Below are 16,925 nucleotides of genomic sequence, written 5' to 3'. Positions count from 1 at the left end.
CAATTACGCAGGTAATATAATACACATTAGTTTACAGAAATTCACTATTGACATATTAATAATTTGAAATGAAACAATTGGATTTAATATTACTATCGATCTAAAAAGTATATATTGAAAGGACCTTCAAAGTTTTATAATAAAAGTATAATAATTTTTTGAACCCACTTAAATATGTTCTTCATTCCTTTTTGATTAAAAAAAAAACTCAGATACCGTGGAATGGATGGTCAAAAGATTTTAGTGTTTGAATAGAAACCTTCTTGAAAACTCAAGTTTCGTGAATTACCAAATTAACCAACTTATCGAAAGTATAATTTTGGATAAACGAGTAATATTCCTTCTCTTAAGCAAATTTTCAATGACTACAGAACTAGAGAAACTCTCTTTCATCAATTTACAAAGATCAAGGAGATCGATGAAATTAATATAGGAACATTCTAAATGAATTCGAAAGAGTTTAATTTGATAGAAATATGAAATATGTATAACTAACATGATTGAGTATGAAAAATGTTTCTATAGTATCTGGTAAGTCGCTCATTACTTCTCCACATCTAACCATAGCGACCATAAGAGGCATATTGAGGCCTACAAATATAGACTACAAAAAAGCTAGTAAATCGAATATCAGCTTTAGAAGTTAAGAGTTGTTTTTTTTCCTATATTCCATAATATTGACGAACTATAAAAGTCTTTAGTGCAGATACCATAGAAAAAAAAATATGGACGAGCAATCTCAGAAATTAAAATAGATACCTACAGAACATTTCGCCGCTCCCATGGAAAACTATGATAACGACTGTGAATTTCCTATGAAGTTACATACTTTTTCATGGGAGCGACGATTTATTAATAATTAATAATATTTAAAAATTAATTCAATGTGGACGGAAATTAAGCATAAAATTTGATTATTATAATAACGTGGAATTATTATTTTGACTCCCACAACATTACGTGAAAAAGCTTCTCGTAGATATATGTAAAGCAATGAAATTGTAAGCTCAAAATCATTATCTATATGCTCTTAGATACTACTATATATTGCATTTCCTCCAAAGTGAAATTTATGTTTGAAAGTTTGAGAAAGAGATAGAGACATATACTCATACGTCTTACGCTGTATAATAGATCTTTTGTCATGAGCTATGCTTCCGTATATTCTTCTCCCCACAGAAATCTCTTACTATCATCCTTCTGATAAAAAATGCGAGATGGAAAGGAAATGAATTTAGACGTTGGGTTGGGAAATTCAAAAAGCGCATCACCAAAAGCTTTCCTGCAAAAGAATGCATCCCATACTCCCTCGTGTGGCTTTTATCTTGTTTTTGCAACATAAAAGCATTCATGCTGTGAAATTTTTAGTGCCCATCTTCATTCCCATACCATAGCCTCCGAAACTAATGTCTCTATACTACTATTCACTGTATGTTATTTTAAATTACATATAGGTTATATAGTTATATAGTTCTGTGTGTTTCTCTTGTATTCAGAAAAGTCTAAAATTCTTGCAAATTGTATAAAAATTAGTTGAAAATTTGTGAGAATAAATAAAACTATGATGTTGATGAAGGGTTTTGAGGTCTTAGTCAAATTATTTATTCAATTTTGTACAAATTCTCAAGTAGTAGGGGAGGGCGGGGCTAATAAAGTCACTTAAGGGTTTAGAAAAAGTCTAAAATATCATATTTCCTAGCTACATAGAACAAAATGATCTGAGAAAGAATTGTAGGGCAGTAAATTTCCTAAAGAAATGAGCTAAACATTTCACTTTATCCATTTGGGAAATATGATATTTTGAGCTTTTTCTAAACCCTTAAGTGACTTTTTTAACCCCGCTCTCCCCTATAGTATGTGCAAAGAACACACTGTCATTACGTACAGAACTCTGAAAGTTCAGGGTGTAGTATATCTTTTGTTAATTTCCGTGCATTAAAATAATATAATGTATTCTCAAGTAAAAGCAACATAGAGAAAATTCGAAGAAAATGGTATACAATACTCTTTCAATATTATCTTCATTTTGTAATATTTTCACTGAGAAAAGAGACAACTTCCGCTTCCATGTGAACATTTCATTATTAAAAAGATCAAGAACAGCGAGAATGTGGATAGAAAAATAAAATGAGTAGTACTAATTTCATCTTACAGAAAGCAAAAACACACATAACGCCAACGCTTTTTAAAACCCCATCCTCCCCTCATCCATTTTATTATAGTACAAACTCTGAGACACATATCTCACAATTTAAATGTTAGTTTAGGTAGTGAACCGTGAACCCTGTAACATACTTTCCTTAAGTTCTACGAAAAACTTAAAAAACGAAAAACCTTTGAGATTCTACTTATAAAATTGTGCATTTTGCCAATCGCTACAATTTTGGCGATATATGCTACTTAACCCAGACTTCCTCATCGCATGCTTTCGTTTCTAATTAGGTGCATATTTATGTAATCTGTTCACCAAATGGGCTAAATGCGCTAAATATCAAATAGAAAAATACATCTAATGCTAAAAAAAACATTAAATACATTATACAAAAAAAAGGTAGACATGCCTGTATATTTCCATGACCTCACATTGTTGCTTATTTGGCTACCTATAATTTTTTTTTCAAATTTATTACTATTTTATGGTTTTCATACAAACAAGAAGCATGAAGGATCCTTTAAAGAGACCACATTTTGACCACCACTGCAGCTGAGCTGTGAATTCTTTCAGAGTTCTTCTGGGGTCTCTCAAGTATAATAATGTTTATCGCATCTGTTTATGATTTTCAGCTGTTACTTCTATTTTTGAAAAAAAAACAGCTTTTTTGAGTTATTTATTCTTTTATGGATTATTCCAAGGGAATAGGTATTAGGTATACTTCTACAATCGTAGGTCTCAGTCGTTCTTTAAGGGTACCTATTCGTAAAATTTACCTACGTAGAAGTAGATCATTGCAAAGGAGAATTGCAGAATTAAAAATTCACTCGATTCGTTACGTGAAAAGACTTTTACCCAAAGTTAGTCCAACACTAAACTTTACCAATCTTTAACTTTTTGCCAAATTTCAGGGCAACCTTCCTCAGTTTTTTCTACACTTAGACTGTCCTACTACTACTGTTCTACACTTAGAACTAAGGCTCAATTAATCAAAATATAGCTGTGGGGTCAGTCATCTACCCCTCATAGTATACGAAGGGTTAAGTTATGTAGAAGCAGTAGATTTAGATGATATATGGAAATTAAAAAAAAAAACATTTCATCTACAATAATCATCTGCTATGCTGGCAGAAATGTGTAAAGTTCCATAAACTTCAAAATAACGAAGAATATCTCCTTCCGTCTTTCAATACAAATAGCTTATTTTGCGTTGATCGATTCTCATTGATTAACTGTGAAAAACATGAATTATTGTGTTTATATGTTATACATTATTAAAAATTTAAAAAAAAGTTTACAGAAATATCATTATACACCGATGCCCTTTATGGAACCATCCTTTATATAAAAAAAAAAAGCAATTCACATACAAGGTCGAAATAAGTGTTGTCTCTCATTTTCAAGAGTATGCCGTGAGTCACAAACACATTTCTCACATCTGTTGCGAAATTATGAGATTTAATGAGTATACTGGCGCCTTCTCTCCAGCAAGAACTTTATACGTATGAACCTCATTCTGATTCCCGAAGGAAGGACTTACATAGTTACTGCTTTGTACATGTGATGCGACCAATTAAGATATTTTCAGATTGATTTTTTTATACAAATAAAAATGGCTCACCGCCATGATACAAAATTTGACCAAAAGATTTCATTATTTAAAGTATGTAGAGATAAAGGGGGAAAAGTTAAAAAAAAAAAAAGCAAAAAGAGAAGTTTTTTCCCATTCCAAAAAAATTAAATGAATTTTCTTGTTTTCAGTCTACTTCTTCTATGTTTGATCATCCTTTGAAGTTCCATTGATTGGGAAACCGGAGGCATTAGCAAGAAATAATTCAATTTAAATTTCTCTGTGGTTCGCAAACAAATCTAAATTTTAATAGGTATTGATCATTTCATTTTTCAGCACAGTGCGAAAGAAAAATCCTCGGAGGATGAATCGTCTTCATAACAAACTGTATTATAATAATATTATTATTACGTATTATTATAATATACTAACTAAAAAGGTAAAATATTAAATACTAGCAAAGTTGAGCCCCCAATCACGTGTGAGCAAATTTCATTTGTAGCTGTAATAGAAAATCATATATTCGTTGGGGAGGGCGAGTCCAGCCAAACGGACAGATTTTTCAGCTTTATATCTTGTCTTGTATGATAAGGAAACCTAGGGTAAAAAGAAAAAAAATGAATAGAAATTAATTGTGGCGGAGCAGAATAGAAGATGTATTAAAATGGAGTAAATGAAGATTATATCAAAAGAATTCCTAAAATATTGGAAAAAAATGAGATATTTTTCCTAGAGACCTTAAAAAACATGTATGGGTGTGCATTGGGGCCACTTATCAATCTCAAATAATTACTGGAAAATGGAGAAATCAATTTCACACAACATTTAAGACGGTAAACTCGGTAAATTTAAAATTTCGCCATAATTTTATTTATTTTATTTATATGGGCGCTACTTGAAGAGGGGTTGGGGGGAAAAATTATTGTGGCCTGTTAAAATAAAAACTTTGGGACTTATGAGCCTAGCTGCATGATGCAAATTTTTGTGAAAATAAAATTTTAAAGTTCAAGAGAAAAAAAAGCCTCGTTGAGCAAAAACTTTGAGAGAAAAACGATCGAGAGGGCCGAAAAATGCCGCCTCACCCACTCGTGCCGCTCTGGAGGGATCTCTCTCTCTTTAGTAAAAGGAGAGCAAGTAGGAGAGTATCACGTGACAAAGAAGAGCAATTTTTCCGCTAATTCTTGATTTTTTCTGTCCGCTTAAAGTGGCGTCCGTACTCAAAAAGTTTGTGTTTTTTGTGTTTTATCGTGCCCTTTTGCATTTGCATGGAATTTAAGCAACACCCAAGGAATTTATTGGTGTAAATTTGTATCCTCTCGCTAAATATTGAAAGCTATAAGCGATGGAGTTTTACTGTGAAGATCGTTTCAACAATATCCCCCCGGACGTTGAATTCCAGCTAAATGGCCACGACGCTGGTGAATATATTGAGCCTTCCTCGGCTCTTGGGCCTGAGGATTCAGGTTTAGAATGGGATGAGTTGGCGCGTGCAATCGACAAAGAAGTACATGGATCCAATGTGTCCAGCAAATTGCCCACTATTTGGGATTGTACAAAAGCAGAGATAGAGGAACTTCTGAGTGAAATTTTCAACAAAACTACAAAGCAATGTGACCTTCCGGATGATTCACCAACTCAGAAGGAAGAAATTTGCCATCACTCGTCGATTCAGCCACTGCTGAATATATCATTTTGCAATCCCCCATTTGCACAATCACCACCGGAATCGGGATACAGCAGCTGCTCTACTTCCGGACAAAATATCTTCAATTGGAGCCCCACAAACTACATGGATCCCACAAATCAATCTACAGTGATGGGCATGGCATATCAATGCTGGAGTGACGATCATCTTTACAGAATCGATAATTTATCCCCGATGAAACCACACACCATCGATGCATCTTGGAACGCCAGAGATCAACCCTTCATGGAATACAAACGCAGGGCCAAGAAGGTAAAAGAGCAAAAACCTTATTGTGTGTTTTGCATGAACAATAAGGAACCGTTTGAGACTTATATGAGTCATAGCGTTAAGGATGCCCGAGGAAATGTTACATGCCCTCGACTCTATGCGTATGTCTGCCCGCGATGCTCTGCAAGTGGAAATCAAGCACACACCATCAAGTACTGCCCGGAAAAACCTATCATCACGCTAGAAATGACCGAGATGATGAATCAGAAAGGACACCGTCGTCGGGCACATCCTCGTCCAATTCTTGGGACTTCATAAAGATGACCGCGTTGTCTTTCATTTCAGATAATTTCTTTTCATGAAACTACAGGAACTCTTGTAAGAAATACAAGACGATTTTTTCTATTATCTTTTTTATTATAAAGTATCAGAAATCGCATGTGAAGTATTATTCTCATATTATTTTCATTTTTTTTTCTTAAAAAATTCCGAAACTAATTTGTTCTTTTAATTTTATATACTTGACATTGAAGTAATTATGTTTTCTTTCGTGTTTGAAATAAAATCATTTATGTTTCATAAAATTATCATTATAATGTGCTTGAATTAAACAACCTGTACTTTACAAAAAGTTTTTTTTTTCTTAAAAATTTGATTTTTCTACGGGATTTATCCGTTTATTTACTATTTTTGTATTGAAATATTTCCAAGCAGAGCCCTCTAATGTGCAAAACAGTGAAAATTATTTTCGAGACACGGCTATCATGTTAGATTTACCTGAAAAATTACGTTGTGAAAAAATGTAATGTTTATTTTTCGTAAATATTTTGAATATTTTTGTTTTATTTAAACGTAAACCGTATTGCACCAATCATTTTTTTAAATAAAAAATATTCGTCAAAGTAATTGTATTTGTAAGTACTTTTGAAAAATGCATTGCATTAATTTTGAAAGTTATGAAATGAAATCAATGAAATTTAAATCCGAATACATACCCCCGTAACCTGATATCGGTAATGCAGATTTCTTCGACGAGATGGCATGAGGAAAAATATCTTTGTCCTTCTCTGCGTTTTGTGCTGGGCGTATGGAACGTGTGGAATTTACTACTACATGCGCATGTTGTGTGGAACTTGTGCGAAAAAAATTTTTAAATATTTGTTTTTACGGGAAAAACTCATTTTTGGGACTCCAAAAGTTGCCGGGAATGCTCAGGGGGGCCCCAAGTATTTTCTGTAAAAATTTGGGGGCGCAACTCGCCTGATTTTTTTCCGGACTTTGCACGACACTTTTTGGCAAAAATTTTGAATGTTTTAAACTGGCGATGCCAAACGACGCGGCGTTTCTTCCTGATCACAAAAAATGTAATTTCGCTGGGAAATTCGGCGGAAAACGCGAGAAAATTGAAAGAAACCTTTCGTGGGAGTGAGATAGTATCAGTGACGTGCACCATCTCTTTTTCTCTTCAACAAAATGATCAAAAAATAGTAGTGGTGGCTTTTTGAACTATATTTAGAGCGCCAAATTCAAAAAGTGGTAAAATAAAGCATTAAAATTATTTAGGGGCGCTATGAAAGGGGACCCTGGGGGAAAATAAATATCGTTGATAAAAACCGCATGGTATCAGTAGTCTCTGTACCAAAATTCATCGCGATCGGACCAACGGTGTAGAGATGCATAGACGCGAAAACCTTTCTTTATTATATAGATATAGAAGATAATGCAGTGGTGTTGTCATTTTGCTCCAGAAAAATAAACACGATATTTGCAATTTTCTTTTAAAAAAAATCTCCAAGAAACTGTGAAAGAAACCAACCGATTCTCATAAGAGTTCTGTGATGATGGACTACTTCCTGTAAAGGGGCAGAATCGGGTGAGATCACGAAAGTTCTCACCAAAGCACCATCCGCCCCTAGACATTCCATTCAGAATCGCTATTGAGTTATTTCAGAAGCTATGAGTCCTCCCGGGTCACCCAAGAGACAAAGGTTAGCAGGACCAGAAAATGATAGCGTCAACGTTGGTGCAAGTACAAGTCAACAGCGTCCGGAAGGCGTTGAAGGGTCAAGGAGCAGTGAAGAAGAATCTCTTGACCAGAATCTCTCCGACAGCACAAGTTCAAGTGGTATCAGTAGCATTGTCAGTTTTGCCCCAGACCCTAAGGAAGTTGTAGAAGAAGAATGTGCCGTAGATGCCGATGTTTTGGCGACGTTTCGACAGCAGAAAGTCACAAAATGCATTCTTGAAAATGCTGTAAATCGCATCGTAGAGTCGTATCAGTTCTTAGTGCATCCTGAGGACCTACAACCATCGCCTCATGAGAACGATGGCTTGGAGGATGCTGCAATTCTGATGGCCATTCGTGAACACGGACTATCTGCTTCGGGTGTGGCGGAAACAAGCAAAACAATTCCAGCTCCACATGCTAATCCTACCACTGTGGCAGAAAAGGAGCATCTGGACTTTATGGAGGCCGCCGTGGCAGTGGCAATCCAGAAAAAAGGGCTAACACCCCTTTCGCTGCCCTTGTCACCCCACAGATAGAGTCACCCGTTGGGCTAAGGGCACCCAGCCAATAAAACTCAGTTCCTAAAAATCGCCAAGGCGATGTCTACTCATCTCCCCCGCATCTCCAATTTCTGTAACACTGTCTTGAATGCTATTCCTTACTAATAATATAATAGTATGTGTTCCGAGAAATGAAAGTTTTTTGTCTTTTTTTTCTGTTCTATTCTGTAATTCTTCGAAAGAGTGCTACATAAAAAAAAATCAAAAAAAAATATACTTTTATTATTTTCTAATTATTTTGAAAAACTTTTTTGTTGTTTTGTTTTGGTAGCTTCATACGTTTTTTTTAAGAGAAATAACAAAATATTTAGGTCACCCAGAAAATGAGATTCAGCAACCACATTATGTATATGAAAAGCTTCTTTTACACTTAAGCGGGAACGCTTTTTAATATTTAGATATCAACATTACCTATACAATTATTATGCTTGAAAAGAAGGAGAAACACATTTCTTCCCACGTATTTCCCTCGTGTTGATTGGCCATTGAGAGAGAAATAATTGAGACAGGATTTTCTTTCGCACCCACGCTCATGGTACGTTTCATAAAATGTCCTCTGCATAAAATATGTGGGTGCAAAAACATTACTCTCTATACATCAGACCGCCAAGGGGCTATTCACCTTCTCTCGAGTTTTATTTATCTTATTTTTTAAGAACACTCGATAAACTTTTATTGCGGAAAATTGTATACATATTTAATATTCCTCAAGGATATTTCCTACTTGAGCTCAACTCAGCGAATAATCAAAGATGAAATATGGCATTTCAATAAAAGGACTTTACCAGGAAATTACTTAAGAGCAATGTCGCGCACAGGTAACACATTGGATAAAACTTTGGAAAATGCGATATTGATTCATCTTCTATATAATAAAGAAAGGATTTCGTGTCTGTACAGCTATACAAATCTACACCGTTTGACCGATCGCGATGAAATTTGGTACAGAGACTCCTTATATCAGGCGCTTTCGAGTGGCCGTATTCATTTTCCCCCCAAAGCCCCCCTTCAGGTAGCCCCCATATAAAAGTCATGCATTTTTTGCAAATTTTTGAATTTGGCGCCCAAAATGTTGTATGAAAATGATGTCTTCTCTTTGCAAATTTTTTTTCCGGGATTGATAAGTGGCCCTAATCTACCTTTAAATCATCACAATTTTTTTCTCTCTAAAATTTGCGCGAAGCGCAATAAATCCCCGCGAAGCGGGGCGAGGTAAATTGGAGCGAAGCGACAATTTACCTCGTAAACAATATGTTAATCAACGAAATTACTTTCCTTTATGTAAAATGTTTTTTAGCACTCACATCATAAGGCAAAAATCTCATAACGATCATATATTTTTTTTATTTAAAGAATAAAAAATTGTGTTTTTTTTTTGTTTTTACTTTTGCATAAAAGAAATTAAAAAAAATATATTTAGCAAAAAGCTTCGCAGCAAACAATTCTTCCACCCACAATGGAATTGATTTATACTTTTTTTCTGAATCATTTTCCATGTTATTTCCAAGCTGTACAGCGTACATATCTTTCATAACTTACATAAGTGTTTCTTTCAAACACAACTTTCAGGGTTTTATTATACTTAAACTCTTAAGGCATTTTGCTAAAGATTTTAAATGTGAAAAAAACGAGATATGTTGTATATTCCCTACTTATCAAAAGGTTTTTAAGCATTAAATTATTAAGTATCTTTTGGAAATAATTTCTTTCACATGAAATATTAGATCTTTTTATCACGATACATATTAATTCTATGGATGCTCTCAGAGCAGGGCCCCTAGAAGTCTTAGAGGACAATTCTCAGTCGGAATGTTTTCATGATTTCATTTATGTAAATTCATCTTAGACAAACAATTAAATTATTAAAATTCAGTAGGTACGATAACCCGTCTGTGTACGTACCAAAATCAAAAGTAGACAAATCGGCCTTAAACTTGGTGTAAGTGCGAATAAATTTGTATATTCGACGGTCCGTCCAATTGATCTCCAAACAGCAGGTATGTTTTCATCATTACCTTTCTATTTCAGAAATATAGCCTTCTAAAGATGATCGGGTTCTACAAATCCGATTTTGTTGAAATCAAGTGAAAATTATCTAAAATGTTCTTAATTTTAGAAGAAAAATATCGAACTATGAATTTAACATTAGGTAAACCTGTTCTAACGATATGTTGTATGTAGCTCATGTAATGCATTTTCAACGATAGTTAATAATCAATAATCAAACATCTGAAGTCGTTTCTGAAATATATGCTTCTAAACATTTCCTAGGATAAAACTTTGAACATACCTACCATCCATTTATGTACAAATTCAAGTTTGCAGTTAAAATTCTAAAAAAAAATTCTTTTGCTACACAAGAAATTCTGTTAGAATGCACTGCACATATTTTTTATAACGTAATACTAGGAGTTTTACAAAGAAAAAATGTGTGCTCAAAATAAAATTACACGTACCTATAGGTAAAGATAAAAATATAATAGCTGAAAACTCATTCTCTTGATAATATGCTTTGAATGGCTGATTTATGTAAGAAAGAAAATCGATTTATTTAAACGGCGTTCCTACGTGCTTTGTAACTTGATGATTTAATTTTGAAATGGGATTATCATAACAATATAATCAATAATTTGGAACAATTGCTATTTAGGAGTTAACAATAGTTGACTAGTCAACCAGAGCCCCCAATCACGTGTGAGCAAACTCCATTTTAAGCATTTTAAGCTATAAAAGGGTGAGGCGTATATTAGGGGGATGAATAATACGGTACCCCGAAAAAAATTTTAAAATAAAAAACCCTGATATCCGACCCTTCAACAGGTAGAAAAAATTGGAAAAAATCAATTTTTCTGCGGGGGTGCTATAAAGGGGAGAGGGGCAGAATCCCATATAGCGCTTGCAACTCGTATTAACCCCCTCTATCCCCACACCAAATTCATCAAGATCGACCCAGCCGATTCGGAGGAGTTCATGTACCACAAACAGACAGACAAACGGATTTTCAGCTTTAGGTATATATTAAGATAGTTCACATTGGTATACGTTAAAAAACAACTATATTAATGATAGAATTTTCCGACCTTCTCAATTCAGGCTCAAACTTTATGGGGGCACATTTTGAACTTTGCGCTTTTCAAAAAAAATAGTGGTAGGAAAAATAATATAAATAATAATATAAAATAATAATAATAATAATAATATGAATATAAATATATTTTCAGTTTGTACCACCTGATTCAACTGTTAAATAAAATAACAACACATTGATTAACCTGAACGTTGTGAAATCATTATTATTGGCTTTTACAATAACTAAAAAACTACGATCCTGCACAAAAGACAAATGACTTTTAAGATTTTAACAAAACCCCCGTATATCCTCAAGTAGTCACGTAAAGGTCAATTAAAAAAAAACTCCAGTCGGTCACCCTTTAAGAAAATTCATTAAGAATTTCGTGAAAACATGTCTCCATACACAACCTTGTATTTGTGATTAAACACCAGAAATATTTGATTTCCTCTGCCATCTCTTGAAAAGTACTTCGATAAAATCTGTTCAATACCATAATACCCTGTTTCAGAGGAATTTGTCACACAAAAAAAAAAACGAAAAAAGCAGACAAAAATATTTTCTTATTATAAGATTAGATCAAATATTAAAAAAAAATCTTCAAGAATAGTTTTGATTTTATGCGGTTTCTTGCTTTAAGACTTTCTTTAAAGAATAATTTGAATATGTATAGCTATACATATTTAGGACACGCTCTATAATCAAGACGAAGACATTTTCTCCATCTCATTGAATGGAAGTGATAAAAATAGATATCCAATTACCCCTCAACTCACGATACTGATTAATCTACTTGATGAGTGGAGAATTCTTATCATGATAATGTCTCGTGACAGTAAATCCCAGTAGTGACTGTAAAAAAAAAAACAGGAAAACTCTATTCTTACCGGCGACAGTTTATCCACACATTACACCATTTTCAGAAATACAATTTATTTCGCGACACATTGTCTATGATATTCTCTAAAAATGTAAATTACTTGTGTCTAAATATTGACGAACTCTTTAGCACGTCAAAAACTTCAATTTCACCTAATATTAATTATTAATTAATTACAGTGCAGGTCGCCATGTAAGAATAATGGGATATACTACTCTCGCGCATTAGTTTTAATGAGCGAAAAGAGTACATTACCTGCACTGTATAATTAATATTAACATAGAAAACCTAAAATTCTGCTTTACATAATATTGCGAAGCCACAGATTTGAGCAACTGGAACACTTTTTCCACTATCATTTTCGTAATATGAGATGTCCAAACATGTTTGCTTATACTAAATTTGAGCCAGATCTAAGGCGGTCAAATTTGTCAACGATTAGAATACTTGGTAATAAGTGATAACCATGAAGTGCAACACCAAATAATATGTAGATTAAAAAATAATACAAAGATAAATTGTCGCTTCCTTCTAGTTCCTTCAGACAGAGTAGGATCGCTTTAAGAGTCAGGAGATAAAGAATTTTAATGAAGATTTTTGTAGGGATATATGTACACATATCTCAATATCGAAAGAGTGCTTGAGCAAACACTCACACATCTAGCCATTTGTCTTAATTTTTATATCCTGTCTTTAATGTAAAATCGTTTAGAAAATATTAATTAATCAACAAACGCAATTCTTTATCATATTAGCTGTGGTTCTATCTTTGAAAATTTTCCCTAAACATTGACTACGAGGACAAAAATTATTTTGAATTAAAATTTTTTAATAATGGTATGTTTTTAAGCTTGATAAATTGTTTTCTATGATTATGTAGTTTTAAAACTCTTAGTGAACTACCAAAATATAGATATAGGTATACATTATGTGCGTGTTTCCTCACATAATGTACATTTTTGAACTATAGTTTTTGTGGAGGTGATAAGCTTCATAACGGACATCATACATCATATACATATGTACCTACATAATAACAAATATATTGTACGTGATTTGAATTGCATTTTTGCGCTTAAAAACTCTGAATAGTTTGTGCGAAAATTTTCATCTCATTTGATACAGTACCTATATAATACGTATACTGAATGTTTTATGTCTATACCACATGTGTGCAATACGTAAAAATATATGTACGTATGTACATATACTCATTTATTATGGCCTAATTTCCACACTGTAGAAATATTTTATTAAACACTGTTTATTGATGAAATCGCAATTGGAATATGTAGTTCTTTTGTTTATTATTTTTTTCTTTTTGCCGCTTTATGTTAAAAAAATATAAAATTTATTGGGTTAAGGATATATTGTAGTGAATATTTTAATTTTGATTTTCTGATACTCTAAAGAACTTTCTAATTTAAACGAAATTTAGATTGTTAAAGAGCACAGTAAATCCTTTTAGCTGTGATTATTTCATTGTAAAAATTTTAATTTTCTGCAAAATATTCAACAAAGATTGAGATTTCTCATCAATATAACAAATATTTGCTCAAAATGTATAATGGAAGATACTCAGAAACAAACCATCAGAGTATGTATGACGTACGTACATTGAATATGCATTTGTGATTGTTTGTTCAATTTATATAGGATATAATAAATACAAACAGGTATATATATTTTTCTTGGACCTACCAAGAAAAAAATTCTCGAATCGTAGGGGAGACCGGGGTTAAAAGAGTCATTTAAGGGTTTAGAAAAAGCTCAAAATATCATATTTTCCAAATAGATAAAGCAAAATATATAGCTCATCTCTTTAAAAAATTTACTGCTCTATAACTCTCTCTTAGATCATTTTGTTCTATCTAGCTAGAAAATATGATATTTTAGACTTTTTCCAAACCCTTAAGTAACTTTATTAGCCCCGCCCTCCCCTACACAAGTAAATATTTCTAAAGGTCCTTGGATTTTTTGTATTCTGTGGAAAGCTTTTTTTTTATTATTCCACCACCATAATGACGAAGAAAACGTATTATTAAAGGGGTATATGTATTACATAAACTTAACCAATAACCCGAAAATTTAAGATTGCTTTGCTCTAATGCTATTTACGCATATTACAATTATACCATACCTGAACACACATGTGTACTATAGCATTGAATGAAATTATCCGGTCTTTTTTCCTTCTGACATGAGAAATAACCCTGACATATCGAGATAGACATTCAAAGTTGCAAATATGTCCATAAGAATACCAATGTGTATTTGTGTGGAATTGATGGTAGATTTAGGCATCATTTTGATTTCCTCAATAATATATCATTACAGAATTGTCACTAAAAGTCATTCACTTGGAAGTTTCTACGTCTTTCTTCAGAAACATGGGCCACAAAGAAGTTTAGAATCAGTTGAAAGCATTCTTATCCTTTTTCATACTCTCCTTCTAAAAGGAGTTCTTCGAATGGTGTGAACATTTTTAACATTTTCAAAATCATATTGTAACACGAAGAATACACTGAAGAATTAATATAATGGAAAAAGTCGATTCTTAAATTCTACTTCAAAATGAATAGACCATCTCCATTAGATGCTTTTGTTATCCCTAGAAACAAAAAAAAGGTTTCAACTAAAGGTCCCAATACTTTCAGCATCTGTTTTTTATTAATGTATAGTCACGTAAACTCCTACGCAAATTATTTTATCCATACATAAAACATTGGCTCTGCAAATAAATATCACATGACGAGGTAAATTGTCGCTTCGCTCCAATTTATCTCGCTCTGTTTCGCGGGGATTTGTTGCGCCTCGCACAAATTTTGGAGAAGAAAAAATAGTTTATAAATAGACTGGAGGGATTGGAGTCACAAATCCCTAAAAAAATGCAATGAGAAGAAATCAATTTTATACAATATTTCAGGCGCTAAATTCAAAAATTCGCAAAAAAATGTATGAGATTTATATGGGGGCTACCTGCAAAATGAGTACGGCCACTCGAAACCGCCTGATATAAGTAGCCTCTGTATCAAATTTCATCGCGATCAGACAAACGATGTGGATTTGTATAGCCGAACACGACAGAAGATTACCAACAAACATATCTTTCTTTATTATATAGAAGAAAGAAGATAATGCGTCTGCCATATTGTACAATATGTATATGGTATTTTCCAACGTACACGCCAATTGTACGTTATAATTTGGTATATCAATTAAATTAGTAGTTTAACGAAAATTTTATATTGAGATTATATTATATTATATTATATTATATTCTTATTATATGGATATAATAAGAATGATAGGTACATACCAAAACAAAAGAATCACAGCTAAAACGAATTAGTAAGAATTATTACATAATCAGTCATCTAGCTAAAGCGAAAATGGTTAATGACATGTCAAAAGGGAACGAGGATTAAAAATTTAGAATTATCTATATCAGTCACTCACAATTTTTAGAATGAAAAACGTTTGCATCCTTGAGCATGTTTTGAGAAAGTTGGAAAATTCATTGATTACGACCTGGATTACGATGAAATACCAATATATAGTACCAAGTTAAAAAAAAAAGAAGTAAAAGTTTTGTAATGTTTCCAATAATATTCAGAAGGCGAAGCTATGTCAATTTAATCATGAGCGAGAAGAGGTACTTTATATTGATTCCCGTGTTTTCAAAATATATTCAGTGCAAACAAAAAAACGTAGGAGACGTGTGAAGTCATCTGTATCGTTTTTATAGCTCTATAGAGATTTTGTTATCATAGCAAATATAGCTTCGAAGTAAAAATGCCTTATTTTTGAAGCTAGGTTCATGAAAATGGTTACAACGATAGCTGGCAACTTTAAATACCATTTGCTAAAACAAAGAAAATTAGTGAAAAATATTTGGTATGCCACGATAGTGGTAACTATTGATTGAGACGTTTAGTCAATATGGCAAATTCAATTTAAAACATTCATCTTTAACGTACACATACAGTGTATGAAAGCCACATAGTTTTTCCAGTAAAAAAAAACCTACTGGCTCAGAACAGACGGCCGTGACTTTTGGTTGACGTCTTCGCGATGCAACTTTTTGGATGTGACTTTTTTGCGCAGACATAATCTCAAAGCAACTTTTTTGTGTGCAAAAAAGTGAGAAATACGGGGAAAAAATGCGTTGCAGTGCCCCCGGGGGGCTTCCTGTATGCTGTTAATGCATTTTCCAGGCGGAAATTTGCACAATTCTGTTTTTTGTCACAAAAATCTTTCGATGCAACTTTTTTGACACTTGGATGCGACTTTTTCGATGTAACTTTTTTTGGATGTGACTTTTTGGGTGTGACTTTTTTGATGCAACTTTTTTTGACACTTGGATGCGACTTTTTCGATGTAACTTTTTTGGATGTGACTTTTTGGGTGTGACTTTTTTTGTTCAAAAAAAAGTGAAAAAAGTTTCCTCGAAAAAGTCACACCCAAAAAAGTTGCATCAAAAAAATCACACCCAAAAAGTCACATCCAAAAAAGTTACATCGAAAAAGTCGCATCCAAGTGTCAAAAAAGTTGCATCGAAAGATTTTTGTCACAAAAAACAGAATTGTGCAAATTTCCGCCTGGAAAATGCATTAACAGCATACAGGAAGCCCCCCGGGGGCACTGCAATGCATTTTTTCCCGTATTTCTCACTTTTTTGCACAAAAAAAAGTTGCTTTGAGGTTATGTCTTCGCAAAAAAGTCGCTTCCAAAAAAGTTGCTTCGCGAAGACGTCAACCAAAAGTCACG

The 16,925-nt window shown here is 33.1% G+C and overlaps 3 protein-coding genes across 3 annotated transcripts in view; 2 read left to right on the top strand and 1 right to left on the bottom strand.

The window, feature by feature from the left end:
• Nucleotides 1–16,925, bottom strand: part of LOC129797536 (REST corepressor) — a 303,631-nt gene that overhangs the window by 71,408 nt on the left and 215,298 nt on the right. The window lies entirely within an intron of this gene.
• LOC129797679 (uncharacterized) lies at nt 4,808–6,135 on the top strand. The gene has a single exon (XM_055840476.1). The coding sequence runs from the start codon at nt 5,065–5,067 to the stop codon at nt 5,953–5,955; it is 891 nt and encodes a 296-aa protein (XP_055696451.1). The 5' UTR covers nt 4,808–5,064; the 3' UTR covers nt 5,956–6,135.
• On the top strand, nt 6,756–8,342 carry LOC129797744 (uncharacterized). Its single transcript, XM_055840579.1, has one exon. The coding sequence runs from the start codon at nt 7,594–7,596 to the stop codon at nt 8,179–8,181; it is 588 nt and encodes a 195-aa protein (XP_055696554.1). The 5' UTR covers nt 6,756–7,593; the 3' UTR covers nt 8,182–8,342.

Source organism: Lutzomyia longipalpis, chromosome 1 (genome assembly GCF_024334085.1).
Source record: "Lutzomyia longipalpis isolate SR_M1_2022 chromosome 1, ASM2433408v1".
NCBI classification, from domain to species: Eukaryota; Metazoa; Arthropoda; class Insecta; order Diptera; family Psychodidae; genus Lutzomyia; species Lutzomyia longipalpis.
The sequence above is the reverse complement of the archived record's forward strand: the minus strand, read 5'-3'. Positions and strand labels throughout refer to the sequence as shown.

Excerpts from the sequence above, each read along its gene's own strand:
- LOC129797679 (XM_055840476.1), top strand. The coding sequence starts at position 5,065 with ATGGAGTTTTACTGTGAAGATCGTTTCAACAATATCCCCCCGGACGTT.
- LOC129797744 (XM_055840579.1), top strand. The coding sequence starts at position 7,594 with ATGAGTCCTCCCGGGTCACCCAAGAGACAAAGGTTAGCAGGACCAGAA.